Here is a 16891-nt window from a genome sequence, read left to right as displayed (position 1 = left end):
TAAGACCTCCTAAAATACCTCTGGAGACTATTTCATCAGAGAAAAGCATTGAGAAGACTTCAGTGTACCAAAGTTTCATCTCAATAAGACAGGGTAGCTGAATATATTTTTTACCCCATTGCAATTTATATTCTTCAAACAGTATGATCACACTTCAATACAGCAGGCAATGTGGCAATATGGCCAACTCCCTTATGTGATCACAAAGGTCCAGAAATGAGCTGGCCTCAGGAATGTCACAGTTGCACATGAGATTCAGAACCCTTTTTTAAATGATCTTTGTTAAGCACTTACTATGTGTCAAACACTGTAAGTGCTGGGGTAGGTGCAAGTTAATTAGGTTGGATTCAGTCCCTATCCCACATGGAGCTCACAGGCTAAGTAGGATGGAAAACAGATATTTAAATTCCATTTTACAGTTGAGGAAACTGAAGCACAGAAAAGTTAAGTGACTTGTCCAAAGTCACACAGCAAGCAGGGCGGGGATTAGAACCCAGGTCCTCCAACTCCCAGGCCCATGCTGTTTCCACTAGGCCACTCTGCTTCCCACTTTTCCAAGTGCTGGGGTAGGTACGTTAGTCATTCAGTCTGCATCCAATTTCTGTCTCACATGGGGCTGAGAGTCTAAGTAGGAGGGAGAACAAACAGGTTTTGTAATTGAGAAGACTGAAGCATGGAGAAGTTAAATGGTCACACAGCAAGCCAATGGCAGACCTGGGATTAGAACCCAGGTCCTCTGACTCTCAGGCCCCATGTTCTTTCCACTAGGCCAAGAGGCTTCCTTTCTTCCCATGCTGCTTCTTAGGGAGCTTGCGTTATTTATTGTCTGGCGCACAGTATGCACTTAACTAATGCCAAAAAAAAAACCACACTGAAACCTAAAGCTCTGCTATACTGTACTCTCCCAAACACTTAGCACAGGGCTCTGTACACAGTAAGGGCTCAATAAGTATCATAATAAATAAGCACCAGAATTTTGGGCTTATCTAGTGTATTCAGTATCAAGAGAACAGGAACAAAGTTTCAAGGATTTTCACTGACCAACCAGATACCCTCTCTCTTCTGCCTGCTGTTGCTGCCATGGTTGCTGTTTTAGAATATCTTCACGAGTTAATTATTTATGACAGAGGTTTTCATCAAGACCTGGAACATAATTAAGGGCGCCTCAGTCCATTTCAATTTAAAAACACCAACTCTTGTCCACAAGAACCCATTTGACTCACGATTTCTCATCTTCTTTGTTTGTGAACTTAATTGAAAGGCAAAGGAAATTAAGGATTTGCTGGTGCTTCCACACAGGGTTGATTGGGGTTACGTTTGGGTTATCATTCTCCTGGTCAGAGGGAGAGTTTTGCTTGCTGAAGTGTACTATACATTAAGCATACGTCAAGGATGACTCCATTGGATTGTTTCTTGGAAGGTGCTACTCCCTTAGAGGCAAATTGTGTCTCAGGGAAAAGATAAATGAGAAGCAACGTGGCTCAGTGGAAAGAGCACGGGCTTTGGAGTCAGGGCTCATGAGTTCGAATCCCAGCTCTGCCACTTGTCGGCTGTGTGACTGTGGGCAAGTCACTTAACTTCTCTGTGCCTCAGTTCCCTCATCTGTAAAATGGGGATTAAGACTGTGAGCCCCACGTGGGACAACCTGATTCCCCTGTGTCTACCCCAGCGCTTAGAACAGTGCTCGGCACATAGTAAGCGCTTAACAAATACCAACATTATTATTATTATAAATCCACTGGATTGTCCCTTTTAAGGTATTCTCCCTTGTAGTAGGAATGGTGTTTTTAAGACAAACCTCCTCACTCAAAATCATGCATAAATCCTTTGTTTCTTCTTGAGAATTCTGAAGTCATGCAACAAAGGGGAATTCTCCACTAGATTGTAATTTCTTGAGGGCAGGAATAATGGCTACTTATTCCTTTTTACTCTTCCAACTGCTAAATACAGTGCTTTTCACAGAGTAAGTGCTCTATAAATACTCCTGACTGAATGACTGGTAGATCCAACTCCAGCTTGGTTTAACTTGCTTTGAACACCGGCCCCAGGAAACCGCCCAAAACTGATTGTCACTTTACTCTCTCTGACAACTATACTTCCAAGTTCTGCTATATTCACTTTTGAGATATAAACTGATGTTTAGAGAATAGCTTGTTTCCAAATTTAATTCCTTAGCTGCACTGAGTAGAGGTATGTTCTGTTTGCTTTAGACATCCTGGGTATGGGTAGCTGATGGAGAGGCACTATGGAATGGGGGCAGAATTTATTGATTCTCTTGGAGGGTCACGTTAGGCGAAAGAGAATCTACTCTAGATCCAAGAGCAAAAGAGGCCAAATAAAAGGAAAAATTAGTTTGGGGAATATTTGTTGATTCAAAATGGAGGTGAAGGTAGAAAATATAAAGGTGAAGAAAGGGAAAACGTTAATAGTGTGAAGAAAGCCACTTTTTATGCATCTACACACACAACAGTCTACCATTCATTTTCTCCTTCTAAGAGGAGGATGGCAATATTAGAAATCCAGGGATGATCCCTTCCTTCATTTTCTGTAGTCCAAACTTCAACCAGGCCAGGAGAACAGGAGACCCTTCGCATTGTGTCAAAATCCTTCATTATCAAAATCCATAAATTCCTTCATTTAGAACCTCAACAAGGCCTTGGTTTCTAGTTATTTTTTCTAGGAAATTGGGACTGAGGGGGACAGTTTTCCAAACACTATATTGAAAACAAAAAAACCCTATGTTTCATATTGTGTCTCTAGTGTTGAGTTCAACTAAGTAGGTTAGGTTAAAATAACTTTTAATTAATGTTTAAGAATAGGAATCTGATCATGCAAATTCTTCTACATCATTTTAGCAGTGGCTGATTTTTCTTGATTAAATATGATAAAAATAGACCGTATGTGTATGTCAGCCTGGATCCTCCTGAGCTTCTTCATTCCCCCAACCAACTTTACATTCCCCCAACCAATCACTTGCCTAGATTACATATTCCTTAGGAATGCTAGAATATCTCATGGATCAAACTGCAGAAGGATATCCCAGATTGCAGGTATTTAAAGATTTTTCCTTAACTGTAGGACACTTGACTATGATCTAATCACCGGCAAAATTAATATGTAAGTGTCAAGAGAACAAATCTCTGCCCTCAATAATAATTCCCATCCATTTGATCTACTTTCCCATTACTCTTTGAGATCTAATAGTATTAAGCTAGTTTTATAAATCCTCACTTGACCTGAACCAGAGTACAACAATCTATATGAACTGGGCCTGAGAAGTTCATTGAGGGAATAGACATAGTTGAGGCATGCTGTGATTTGTTTCACGCATATAAACTGGGTAACTGACCAGAGGCAAATTGGAGGGGAGTTTTTGGAAATGATCTTCCTGCCTAATGACTGAGGAACAATCAGCTCTTGTGACTATACATTTATGCAATTATTTCAAAATGTACAGAACATCTCTGACCATGGGTGTTCCATAGGTAGTTGACAGCCTCCAAAGTGTCCCACTTCCCATTGGTGCTACATCACTCTAGCATTTCAATCTGCTGTTGTTATTATTATTTTTATTATTGCATTTATTAAGCACTTACTATGTTGTAAGCACTGTTCTAAGCACTGGGATAGAGACAGTTAATCCAGCTTGACAGTCTCTGGCCCACATGGAGCTCACAGTCTAAGATAGAGGGAGTGCAGGCATTAAATCAGCATTTACCAAAGGAGGAAACTGAGGCACAGAGCAGTTCAATGACTGTTATTCATTTCATTGCCTTTATCATAGACTCTTCACCAGAATTTTCATTCAGTAGAAGTTGTTTCCTGCTTACCCATTCCTCTTCTTATCAATCTGAAATTCCTGACCATTGGTTTTAAGAAACTCAATCAGCCACCTCCCTCATACTTATCCAGTCTCTTTCCCCAGGACAACTTAACTTACACTCTTATTTCTCTCAATCTACCCTATTCATTGTGCCTCATTCTCATCCCTTGCTCGTGTCCCTCTCCCTATATGGAATTCCCTCCCCCTGCATATCCAACAGCCTGTATCTCTCTTCACTGACAAAGTCCTTTAGAGGTCATAACTTCTTCAGGATGGCATCCCCAGGTTACATCCCCCTACCACTTCTTTAGCACTTCTGCATTACCATTGCACTTGAATACTCACAACCACCGGTAACACTTATTTATGTACATATCTTATATATCTTATTACCTAAGATTGAATAATTTAAACATCTTTTCTTACCTTTTTTTGTTTGTAAATTATATTAGTGTCTGTCTCCTCAACTAGATAGTGAGCTCCTTGAAGGCAGGGATCATGTCTACCAATTCATTTGTACTCTGTCCCAAGCGATCACGGTACCCCGAACACAGTAAATTCTCCATAAATATTATTGGTTTATCGATTATAGACTATTTAATATAGCTTTGAATAGGAATTTGGCCCATTTGTGTCTGCCTCCTTGGTTTTTTTTCTCCTGTAGGGAGACCATTCTGGTCTTATTATATTTGGAGCTGATTGCTTGAATCGCTTCAGTGAATGAAGCAATTTTCAACTTGTTATTTTTCAATGGGTTGATAAAACAGATTTCTTTGATGGATTGCTCAAATTGCTTCTTTGGAAGAAGTTGGGGAGGTGGACCTCATTTGGTGAAATATGACTTATCCTCACCCCTGCCTATGGGGATAGTAGGGAAAACCATTTCGCTGATGGAGGGTAGAGGCATGGGTTAGTTAAATGACACACGCAAACTCCACATAGTATTGGGGCCAGAGCCAAGAGTCAGTAGTAATAACTTATTGAGCACCCACTGGGTTCAAGGCACTATACAAAGTGCGTAGAAAAGTATGATACCTGCTCCCTGCCCACAAGGAGGGTACATTCTAATGTCAGAGACAGACATAAAAATATTTACAAATGGGATCATCAGGATAAATTGATTACACTATCAATCATAGATGTATATATAAGTTCTGATGGATGGTGTAAATAAATATGTAAGCACTAGAGGTGGCTAATGGGTTGATGTGACTTGGAAATTTTGAATAGCTTTTGCAGGTTCTCCCATCCTTTAATTTTTCATTTTCTCACCTTTGCCCCTATTAATGTATCAATCAACCAAACCCATTTAATGAGTGTTTATTTTGTACAGAGCACTGAATTAAGTGCTAGGGAGGGCATAATAACATTATTAGACATGATCCATGCCCTCAAGGAGCTTATAATCTAGCCGGGGAGACAGACACTAAAATAAAGTACAAGTAGGGGGAAGCAAAAGAGTTTAAAGATCTATATGTAACAACAAACCATGACCATTTATGTCAGCACAACCGGATAATATTTCTTTCCAGGCATTTGTAACTGCAGCCCTTGTGAAACTTCAATTTCTCTGGGCATCCATTTGCTTTAGAATCATTCTTGTCCATTTCTTTCTCAAAGTGAAACACTCTCCCTCATGACTTGATAGCACTTGGGAGAGTACAATGTAATAGAGTACGTAGATACTTTCCCTGCCCACCACGACTTGTGGCCACTTTCCAAGAGCAATCCCTATATTAATTAGTCTCCTGCTTTGGTGCAGTTTTTGTACGTGAAATGCGGGCTTTAACCAACAATGTACTTTCATTCTGCTAAATGGCCTTCATCCTGGAGTCATGATGATTTAACCTCAAAAGCCTGTGGATTTAGCGTGAGGTAGTTTTTCTTTCCCTTCCCTAGTGAATTAGAAGCATAAACATATGCATTTCAGGAGCCGAGGAAGCGAGGGAGCGGAAAGCACTGAAATCCTGCTCAGGTTCCTCTCATTATTTAAAGTGAATCAACAAGCGGAAAATTTTTTACCTGTGCCAGTCAGAGGGAAAAGCCCAGATTAGATTTTTCTACCTGACTGAAATGAGATTCTGTCTACCACCAGGAATAAATTAGAAGGGTTGCTTTCAGTGAGGCCATAATTTAATATCATTGTAAATTCTCCCCAGTTTAGTGAGTGCCTGGGGTCCTCAGTAGAGAGTGTATTGTCAAATATCCTGGCCTTTTCTTCTCTTTCTCTAGTTCCATAAAAAAGGCATCAGAGACCTCTCGAAAATTGCCAGTGCAAGTGCTCTGGGACAGGGGGGAAGAGAATAATTTTCCAAATCATTTAACTTGATTCTAGGACCAATTGTATCGGTGGCTTTTCCACCTCCAGGTCCTACGGGCATCAAGGCTATTTAAACTCTCAGTACTGGCCCGTCTGACTGTTTGCTTGCCTTTCCCTAAAGCCCTTGCGAGATAAAACTAGGTAGCCTTTCTTCCCTTCATCCAGGTGTCACACTCTCCAGTGCAGAGCTGTGTAATCCGAGCTGTGTAATCCAACCTGGCGGGAGTACAAACTGGCCTTTAATTCAATCGCCGGCAGTGGACGGTTGAGATTCCCATGCTGTGCCCTGGGAGACCATGTCACCATTCCCCAGCATCCCACTAGGTGTCACTCTGTTTTCACGCAAATGCAGGTTAGCGAGGCGGCCCCCTTGGCATCAAGGCTTTACCAGAAGGCAAACCTACGCCCGGAGTCTATACTGCTGATGCCGAAATGATGACATTACACCAGGAGTGCCTTCCATTTGCTTTAAAGAGGGCTCTTTTATGCAGTCTCTTTTAAAGCTGTCATTTTAAACTGCACATTAACTTCCCAGAACTTCATTGGATGCCCAGAATTCCCATGGCATGGCAGAATAGGATCACAATGATATTATCATCATAATTATTGTTGTGCTGAGTTTCCATTAGTGGGGCAAATTTCTTTCAAAGATGAAGACTGTTTGCCAGAATGAAAATATTCACATTGTCTTTCCTAACATGAGGGCAAAATAAGCTTGACATCGCTAAACTGAGGTTCTCAAGTATTTTTTAAGTATGTCCCAAAATCTACATTTCATAAGAGGCCCAAGAACCTAGAGGCCTTTCTCAGTTTTCCAGTGATTTCAGATCAGAGCCAGGAACGCTCCTGAGTCCACCTACCTCCTACCATTCCTCTCCAAACTCTGTGAGCAAGTGGTCTACTCTCGCTGCCTCCACTTCCCCTCCTCCAATTCTCTCCTTGACTCTCTCCCATTTGGCTCATGCCCCTTTCACTCCTAGGAAACCACCTTCTCAAACTTCTCAAAGAACTCCTGGGCAAATACAATGGCCTCTACTCCCGCCTAATCCTCCTCAACCTCTCAGCTACCTTCTACACTGAGGTTCAATCCCTTCTGGAAACATTATTCAACCTTGGCTTTATTGGCACTATCCTAACCCAGTTCTCCTCTTACCTCTCTAATTGATAATCTGGCTCTTCGTCTGACTCATGGACCCTAACTATGGGAGTCCCTCAAGCCTCAGCTCTGGGTCTCCCTCTATTCTCTATCTACCATCACTCCCTTGAAGAACATGTTAAATTGGAGGTGTTGGTGGGACATTGTCATCTTCCCACCCAAATCCTTTCCTCCTCCTTGACTTTCCCATCACTGTAGATAGCATCACCATCCTCCCAGTCTCAAAAAGCTTGTAACCTTGGAATTATCCATGTCTCATCTTTCTCATTCAATCCCATATTCAGTGTCATCAAATCCTGATGGTTCAACCTTCACGGCATCACTCAAATCCTCCCTTTCCTCTTCATCCTAACTGCTACCATATTAATCCAAACACTTATTCTATACCACCTTGATTTCTGCTTCAGCCTCCTTGCTGACCTCCCTGCCTTTTATTTCTCCTCACTTCAGTCCATACTTTGCTGCTTGGAACGTTCTTCTACAAAACCAATCAGCTAATGTTTCCCCACTCCTCAAGAACCTCCAGTGGTTGCCCACCACCTCAGTGTCAAACAGAAACTCTTTTCCATCTGCTTTAAAGCACTCAGTCATCTTGCATCTTCCTACCTTACCTTGATGCTCTCCTACTACAACCCACTCTGCACACTTTGTGCCTCTAAAGCCAATCTTCTCACTGTACCTCAATCTCATCTATCTCTCCACCGACCCCTTGCCCACATCCTGCCTCAGCTTGGAACTCCCTTCCACTTCACATCTGAAAGACGATCACCTTCGAAGCCTCATTAAAAGCACATTTCCTCCAAGAGGTCATCCTGATTAAGTCCTCATTTCCTCTTCTCCTACTTCATTCTATGTCACTCTTGCACTAGGATCTGCACCCTTTACTCACTCCTACCTCAGCCCCACCTCACTTACGTACATATCCATAATTTATTTATTTATTTATATTAATGACTGTCTCCCCCTCTAGACTCTTAGCTCCTTGTGGGCAGGGACTGTGTCTACCAAATCTATTACACTGTACTGTTCCAAGTGCTTAGTACACAGCTCGGCACAAAGTAAGCGCTCAACAAATATGATGGATTTTTTTGATTGATTAAATTTCAAACCCATAGTCTATCTTGTACTTGGGATCATCTCACATCTTCAGTCCCTTTTCATATGGCAACACATGACATATCTCAGAGGCAGTGTCACAAACTCAAGAGGTATTCAGCAGATGAGATTCTTAGATCTCTGATTTCCTCCAAATTCTTTGACCTCTCTTAGGAGTGTCTTCCATTTGTAAGAACCAACCCCGATCTCTCTAAATTTCTGGGCTCCTAATAAATCCTTCTATTTCAGGTAAAACCTTTTCTAATAGGAATGACATGACAAAAAGAAGTAGATCTGACTTGTCAGACTCTCTAGGACAGATGCTAACAAACTCACGACTAAGAAAAGAACCCTTTGAATATGGAATTGTTTGAAGAACCCAAAAGGCAAAATTACCATGTTCCCCTGAACAATGCAATTCTCCCCTTTGAATGAGAGATTCAGGCTCTTTTAGAGGTATGTAACAGTGCTTTGCACACAGTAAGTGCTCAATAAATTTGACTGAATGAATGAATGTAACAAGCAGAGCAGGTTAGTTGGGTGGGGAGAATGGGGGGAGTGAACAGGGTGCTGTATTGTAAGCAATCCTTGCCATCAGAGGGAGAGCATAACACTTAATACAGTGCTCTGCCAGAGTAAACATTCAATAAATACTATCGTTTGAGCACTAATTTATCCAGCCAATGCTCAATGTTTTATAGACATGGGGGCAGCATCTTCAAGCATCCCTGGTAAACAGCTAAGCAACCTCATATCAGGTCAGCTAGTAAAAATCAAATTTTTACCTACTTTCCCTTTCCCTACTCATTCTCTGGAGGGAAGTACTACTGAATGGTTAAATGATCAAAAGATTGGACAGCAGAGTGGGAAGGAGGATAAGGAGTGGGAGGAAAACCAGGAATTGGTGCATCTGCATAGGAGATGACCCATGCCTGGATGAAACACACTCAGGGAAGGGTAATGCAAGGTAGCTTATGCCTATTGCAATCTCTATTTTCCTTTCTAACAATAATCTACTGATATGGCTTTGAGGCCATATAGTTACTGGGGCCTAAACTCATTATCTGATTTCGAATTCATTTTCCCAAACTCTTTCTCCCTCTCATTTTACAGGGAGCCAGAGAGAAACCTATGATGATTATTTGTGAAACATGCATCATGCTGGAAACCAATCAATCACCATTCTGTCTGCCTTTCTGAAGCAGGACCCAACTCTATCTATCCCCGGAGCATCTGGGGTCTCGAGATAAAGCTCAAGCAAAAAAAACTTCCCTATGTCGGCTACAGATGGCCTCACACCTCCCTCTTCCTCCTTGCAGTGTTGGCCCTTCTCCTGGGCACATTCTCTTCTCTCTCAATCCTTCCAAGAAACCGGTAGGCCTTCATTCTGTTGGCTCATGAATCATTCTCCTTTTTGCTGAAAGTCTTTGTTACTCTGTTATCTATCAAATTCTTTCGACCTGCCAAACTGCTAAACAGAGACAAGCAATATCAAATGCTCATCAATTACACACACATTGGGTGTCCATGCATCATTGTCCTGATGTATTGATACTTACTGTGGTGGCAGTGAATTCTGGTGGGCTGTCATTCACATCAGTCACCGTAATGATTGCTGTTGCAGTGTTTGAGAGGCCATAGTTAAGATTACCCTCCATATCAGTGGCCTGCACTATGACTGTGTACTGCTGGACTTTCTGGAAAACAAGCGAGAAAGAGGGGAAAAAGAAATATATTTTAAATGACTTGCTTTATTTTTCAATCTGGGCATTTTTAGCTTAAACAGAGAAAATATTTCTATACCATAGCAGTAACTGAGATCATTTCCTACTCAAAACTGGGGTGCGTACTGTGATTCTTCTTGAGTATTTTTCATTCATTCATTCAATAGTATTTATTGAGCGCTTACTCTGTGCAGAGCACTGTACTAAGCGCTTGGAATGAACAAGTCGGCAACAGATAGAGACAGTCCCTGCCATTTGATGGGCTTACAGTCTAATCGGGGGAGACAGACAGACAAGAACAATGGCAATAAATAGAGTCAAGGGGAAGAACATCTCGTAAAAACAATGGCAACTAAATAGAATCGAGGCGATGTACATTTCATTAACAAAATAAATAGGGTAATGAAAATATATACAATTGAGCGGACGAGTACAGTGCTGAGGGGATGGGAAGGGAGAGGGGGAGGAGCAGAGAGAAATGGGAGGAAAAGAGGGTTAAGCTGTGGAGCGGTGAAGGGGGGGTGGTAGAGGGAGTAGAGGGAGAAGAGGAGCTCAGTCTGGGAAGGCCTCTTGAAGGAGGTGAGTTTTAAGTAGGGTTTTGAAGAGGGGAAGAGAATCATTTTGGCGGAGGTGAGGAGGGAGGACGTTCCAGGTCCGCGGGAGGACGTGGCCCAGGGGTCGACGGCGGGATAGGCGAGACCGAGGGACGGTGAGGAGGTGGGCGGCAGAGGAGTGGAGCGTGCAGGGTGGGCGGTAGAAAGAGAGAAGGGAGGAGAGGTAGGAAGGGGCAAGGTGATGTAGAGCCTTGAAGCCTAGAGTGAGGAGTTTTTGTTTGGAGCGGAGGTTGATAGGCCACCACTGGAGTTGTTTAAGAAGGGGAGTGACATGCCCAGATCATTTCTGCAGGAAGATGAGCCGGGCAGCGGAGTGAAGAAAAGACTGGAGCGGGGCAAGAGAGGAGGAAGGGAGATCAGAGAGAAGGCTGACATAGTAGTCTAGCCGGGATATAACGAGAGCCCGTAGCAGTAAGTTTTAGCCGTTTGGGTGGAGACGAAAGGGCGGATCTTGGCGATATTGTAAAGGTGAAACCGGCAGGTCTTGGTAACGGATAGGATGTGTGGGGTGAACGAGAGAGACGAGTCAAGGATGACACCGAGATCGCGGGCCCGAGAGACGGGAAGGATGGTCGTGCCATCCACGGTGATAGAGAAGTCTGGGAGAGGACCGGGTTTGGGAGGGAAGATGAGGAGCTCAGTCTTGCTCATGTTGAGTTTTAGGTGGCGGGCCGACATCCAGGTGGAGACATCCTGGAGGCAGGAGGAGATGCGAGCCTGAAGGGAGGGGGAGAGGGCAGGGGCGGAGATGTAGATCTGCGTGTCATCTGCATAGAGATGGTAGTCAAAGCCGTGAGAGTGAATGAGTTCACCAAGGGAGTGAGTGTAAATGGAGAACAGAAGAGGGCCAAGAACTGACCCTTGAGGAACTCCAACAGTTAAAGGATGGGAGCGGGAGGAGGCTCCAGCGAAGGAGACCGAGAAGGACCGGCCAGAGAGATAAGAGGAGAACCGGGAGAGGACGGAGTCCGTGAAGCCAAGGTGAGATAAGGTATGGAGGAGGAGGGGATGGTCGACAGTGTCAAAGGCAGCAGAGAGGTCAAGGAGGATCAGAATGGAGTAGGAGCCATTGGATTTGGCAAGAAGAAGGTCATGGGTGACCTTAGAGAGAGCAGTCTCGGTAGAGTGGAGGGGACGGAAGCCAGATTGGAGGGGGTCCAGGAGAGAATGGGAGTTAAGGAATTCTAAGCAGTGATTGTAGATGACTCGTTCTAGGATTTTGGAAAGGAAGGGTAGTAGGGAGATAGGGCGATAACTGGAGGGGGAAGTGGAGGCAAGAGCGGGTTTCTTTAGGATGGAGGAGACATTTTGGTCTGATATTACCTGTCTGAAGAGCTCTCTCATTCAGTGGCACTGGGTAACAGAACAGGATGAAGAAGCTTGATTTGGTTTTCATTTAGAGTGATATAGGCTCAGCTGAGCACTTTGCAGAACAAACCCCAATCAAAGTCTGGATATGCAGAGGGAAAGCTCATAAGACTCAGACTTGGGGTTCAGCTTGGAAAAGCAGCCGAGGTTTATGTGAATGATTGGAGCTGCAATATTAGGTGGAAAAGCCCCTGGGGCCCGGGATGGGAAGCTTCTGGTAGTTAAACTCTTCTGGGCTGGTCAAATTGGAAACTCTGAATGGGGAGGGGGGGAAGGGAAAAAATACACTCTTCTCTTTACAGGTGCAGAGATACAGGCATGATTCTGTTTGAAAACTCAGTCCTCAAGAAGCAGTTAGCATCAGGTGCAGGTGTGATTTTAAAAAGCAAATAAACCTTGATGGAATGAATGAATTTTATTAGGCATTGAAGATTTTTTACATCACTTCTCTTTTCCTATTCCTCACCAGGAGTCCATTAGAACTGAATTTCCATTACAAGTTAATGTGTCTCATCCTTTCCACATCTTCTCTCCTGATTAGTAGTTGAAAAATGAGCCAAAACAACTCTGAAGTAGAACTTGCACTGACTCGAAAGTCAATCAATCAATGGTATTTATTGACTCCCTACTGTGTGCATTTGGGAAAGCACAGTAGTGCAGGTAGAACATGATCCTTGCCCTCAAGAAGCTTACAAACCAAAGTCAAAAGTCTTGGTGAAGGTATTGGTATTGCCCTGTTCAAAGACCTGAGGTAACTGAAATGCCTTGTTGGCAGTGAGTGTTCCCCCTTTGTTTCTTCCTGGCCAAAGTAATTTCTCAAAGAGAAACTTGGATTTTGAAAGAGAACCACATTTCAGGGATGAACTTCCTAAGCAAACAGACTCACATTTCAGCAGCCCTGGGGAAATGACCAGTTGTACTTGAGGATGAGGAAGGGAGAGTTTAAAAGACTAGAACTTCTTGCCACTTCAGGAATTTGCTCTGAGAAGCACCTCTTCTCTGGATTCAGCCCGGGACCTTTGGTTGCTGAGTCTAACTCTAATCTGGGGAAAGCTTACAAAGCAAAGGCACTGAAATGGAACATATTTTCACACTTGAAATCCTCTTCCACCCTTTTCTGTCTGTTCCTGACCAAAAAGGGCTACTGCTGCCTCACCTAGGCCTCCCGAATGTGGCAAAATTGATAGTCTGAGACATTTACATATAGGCTACCACTCATTTACAAGAACTGTTTGAAGACTAGGCTACCTAAGGGACCACTAAACCTGGTGACTTCTTAAAACTTGTCCCAGATGAAACCATTTTGTCCATCTGCTTAACCTGCCTCTAAATCCAGTTTGATAGGAGCCTCAGAGTGACCTATCCATTTTCTTTAAGGGATAGAGAAGAAAATAAAGTAATATCCTATCTGGGTTACAATCCATCAATCATCTAAACACTCAGTGTTCGGAATATTGTATGGAATGCTTGGGTGAGTACAATTAACTTAATAGAAATGAATGATCCCTGCTCTCCAAGAGCTTACAATCTAATGGGGGAGATAGACAATGAAATAATTTACAGATAGGAAGAAGAAAGAGGATGAGTTCATGCATGTATGTTGATCTGTACAGACATTTACAGTGGTTGTGAATGCACTAATGTGCAGCTGGTGCAGAAGTACTCAAGTAGTAGCTGGGGGATGTGACCTCAGGGGTAGAAAAATTTATCAGGGAAATCTTCCTGAAGGAGTTGTGATTTCAGCTTTGAAAATGTGTTCTGCTGAATTTGAAGGAGGAGGTGAGTTCCAGGTTGGTGGAAGAGTGTGAGCTTGGGAAGGGTTGAAGGCAGAAGAGATGATAATGAGGCATAATAAATATGCTATCTTGAGAAGAATGAAGAAGGTGAGCTGGGTGAAGTAGGAGAAGAGAGTAGTTAAGGAGGAGGGAGACAGACTTAAAGCCAATGGTCAGAACTTTCTGCTTAATTTGGAGAAGAATGGGAAACCACTGAAGGTTTTTGAGGACTGGAGGGTTGGGGGCAATAATAATAATGATGTTAGCATTTGTTAAGCACTTGCTATGTGCAGAGCACTGTTCTAAGCACTGGGGTAGATACAGGGTAATTAGGTTGTCCCCCGTGAGGCTCACAGTCTTAATCCCCATTTTACAGATGAGGTAACTGAGGCACAGAGAAGTTAAGTGACTTGCCCACAGTCACAAGGCTAACAAGTGGCAGAGCCTGGATTCAAACCCATGACCTCTGACTCCCAAGCCCAGGCTCTTTCCACTGAGCCACGCTGCTTCTCTGAGCCATGCTGGGGGGAAGATATGTGTGTATAAAGTTTTAGAAAAATATCTGGGCTGGAGAATGAAGTATAGACTGGACAGGGTAGAGACCAAAGGCAGGGAAGGCTAATTCAATAGTTAAGGCATAGTAGACAAGGGACAAGTAAAAAAAGTGCTTGACCAGCATGGTAGCTGTTCGGATGCAGAAGAAGGGGTGGATTTTGGAAATATTGTGCAGGAAAATCCAGTAACATTTAGCAGAAGACTCAGTTTGGACTTTGAAAGAGAGGGGCTTTTTCCTTCTTTTTAAAATGATATTTAAGCATATACTATGTGCCAGGCACTGCACTAAGCTCAGGTTTAGACATGAGCTAATCAGATGGACACAGTCCATGTACCACATGGGGCTCACAATCTTAATCCCCATTTTACAGATGAGGTAACAGAGGCACAGGAAGTAAAGTGATTTGCCTAAGGTCTCACAGCAGACAAGTGGCAGAGCTGGAATTAGAAACCAGGTGCTTCTGTTTCTTTGAGACCCATGTTCTATAATAATGATGGTATTTGTTAAGCGCTTACTATGTGCCAAACACTGTCCTAAGTGCTGAGGTAGACACAAGGTAATCAGATTTTCCCATGTGGGGCTCACAGTCTTAATCCCCATTTTACAGATGAGGCAACTGCAGCACAGAGAAGTTAGGTGACTTGCCCAAGGTCCCCCAGCAGGCAAGTGGCAAAGCTGGAATCAGACCCAGGGGCTCTGACTACCAGATCTGGGCTCTTTCTACTAATCTTTGCTGCTTTTCATGTTGGCACGAGGCCTAATGGTCCCCTGCCTCCCTGCCAGCCCCAGAGAGAAGTGAAGCAGGATGGCAAGGTGCAGGAAAAGGAAGGACTCATAATCGGCATTTCTGGGCTACCCTGAGCCGTAGAGGATGTCGAAAGGTCTAGTCTCCATTTTTATAACTAGGGTATCGGTGTGACCTGTACAACAGGGGGTGGCCAAAGAGGCCGTGCTCCCATTACTCAGAAACCATTACTCTTCAGACTTGGGTTACCTGCCGTAGCTCCAGCCAAGGACCTTTCCTCCACAGGCACAACAGAGGTGACAAATTCATATTTTATGCTCGTGCCCTTTTCAATCAATCCCCAACTGATGGTTTTTATTGAGTGCCCACCATGTGGCAGAGCACTATATTAAGCACTTAGGAGAATACAAGAGAGTAAATAGGTACAATTTACTTAATCAAAGATTTCACATTTTTATGGTATTTTTAAGGGCTTACTATGCATCAAACACTGTCCTAAGCGCTGGGGTAGATTCAAGTGAATTAGATCGGACGCAGTTCCTGTTCCGCATGGGGATCACAGTCCAGTTAGGAGGGAAAATGAGAACTGAGGCACAGCGAAATTAAATCACTTGCCCAAGGTCACACAGCAAGCAATTGGCAGAGCTGGGATTAGGTTCCAGGCCTCTGACTTCCAGGCCTGTGCTCTTTCCATCAGGCCATGGTGCTTCTCTAGGTGGGGAGGCAGAAAGGGAAGTAACAATACAAGGATATAGCCATGAGTGCTGGTGGGGTGTTAGTGATTACTTATGTGTTTAGGGGGAATGGACTCAAGGGTGTTGGTGATGCAAAAAGGAGGAAAATAGTGGGCATGGCTTCCATTGTTGATTACCTCCTTCCTTTGAGGCTCCTCTCTTTGTAACCAATCCAGAGATGGCAAATTTAGAGGAGTTTGAGTGAGTAGAGCCCAGTAAGCAGAAAACTGTCTGTGGCTCTGGTAGCAGCCCTCAAAGTGGCTTCAGTGATTGACTTACAGTCACACCCGCCCCACACTCTGCTTTAACACGGCATCTGGGATGCCGAGAGCAGGAAGAATCCTCTAGACTGTAAGCTCGTTGTGGGCAGGGAATGTGTCGGCTTATTGTTATATTGTACTCTCCAAAGTGCTTAGTACAGTTCTCTGCACACAATAAGCTCTCAATCAGTATGACTGAATGAATGAATGATGGCTTAAACAAGTCTGGCTTTGGCCCCTATTCATCCCAAATCAGCAGAGGGGCCTCTCCCAGACCTTTCCTGCCCCATTCAACTGAAGTGGTTTTCATTCTGTGCCCCTCTGAGGTCTTCAGCCTAGGTGGTTTCCTGTCTAGACACAGGGTCTGGGCTGTGGGGTAAATGATCAGCTAAAGAAAAAAAACTTATGGGGTGGCAACATAGTAACTGCCTTCACTTATATGAAGGGTTTTATGAGGAGAACATTTACCGGTTGTCTAAGAGAAAATGGTTCTATGTCAGAGAGAGATGGAAAAGCTTCTTTGTGGTTAGAGAGAATGTATACTGGATCAAATCAAATATCCCTAAGGATCTTTAAGTAATTCACAATCTACTCTGAATTGTTTGGTCATTTAGCTGCATAGAAGCAGAGGGATGGACCAGATGACCTCCTGGGGATGGGTCCTTACAGTTCCATGATTCCCAAATCTCCACACTATATCCTGCTAATGACAAAATCCCTG

General features: G+C 43.5%; 1 protein-coding gene across 2 annotated transcripts in view; it reads right to left on the bottom strand.

Annotated features, from left to right (window-relative positions):
- Positions 1-16891, bottom strand: part of CDH4 (cadherin 4) — a 678282-nt gene that overhangs the window by 61440 nt on the left and 599951 nt on the right. For both annotated transcript variants that reach the window (XM_029071066.2, XM_029071067.2), the window contains one exon: positions 9954-10091. In XM_029071066.2, the coding sequence (XP_028926899.1) occupies positions 9954-10091 (138 nt within the window). The remainder of the gene's footprint in view (positions 1-9953; positions 10092-16891) is intronic.

This window comes from Ornithorhynchus anatinus, chromosome 8 (assembly GCF_004115215.2).
Source record: "Ornithorhynchus anatinus isolate Pmale09 chromosome 8, mOrnAna1.pri.v4, whole genome shotgun sequence".
NCBI lineage: Eukaryota > Metazoa > Chordata > Mammalia > Monotremata > Ornithorhynchidae > Ornithorhynchus > Ornithorhynchus anatinus.
This window is presented reverse-complemented; position numbering and strand designations above follow the sequence as displayed.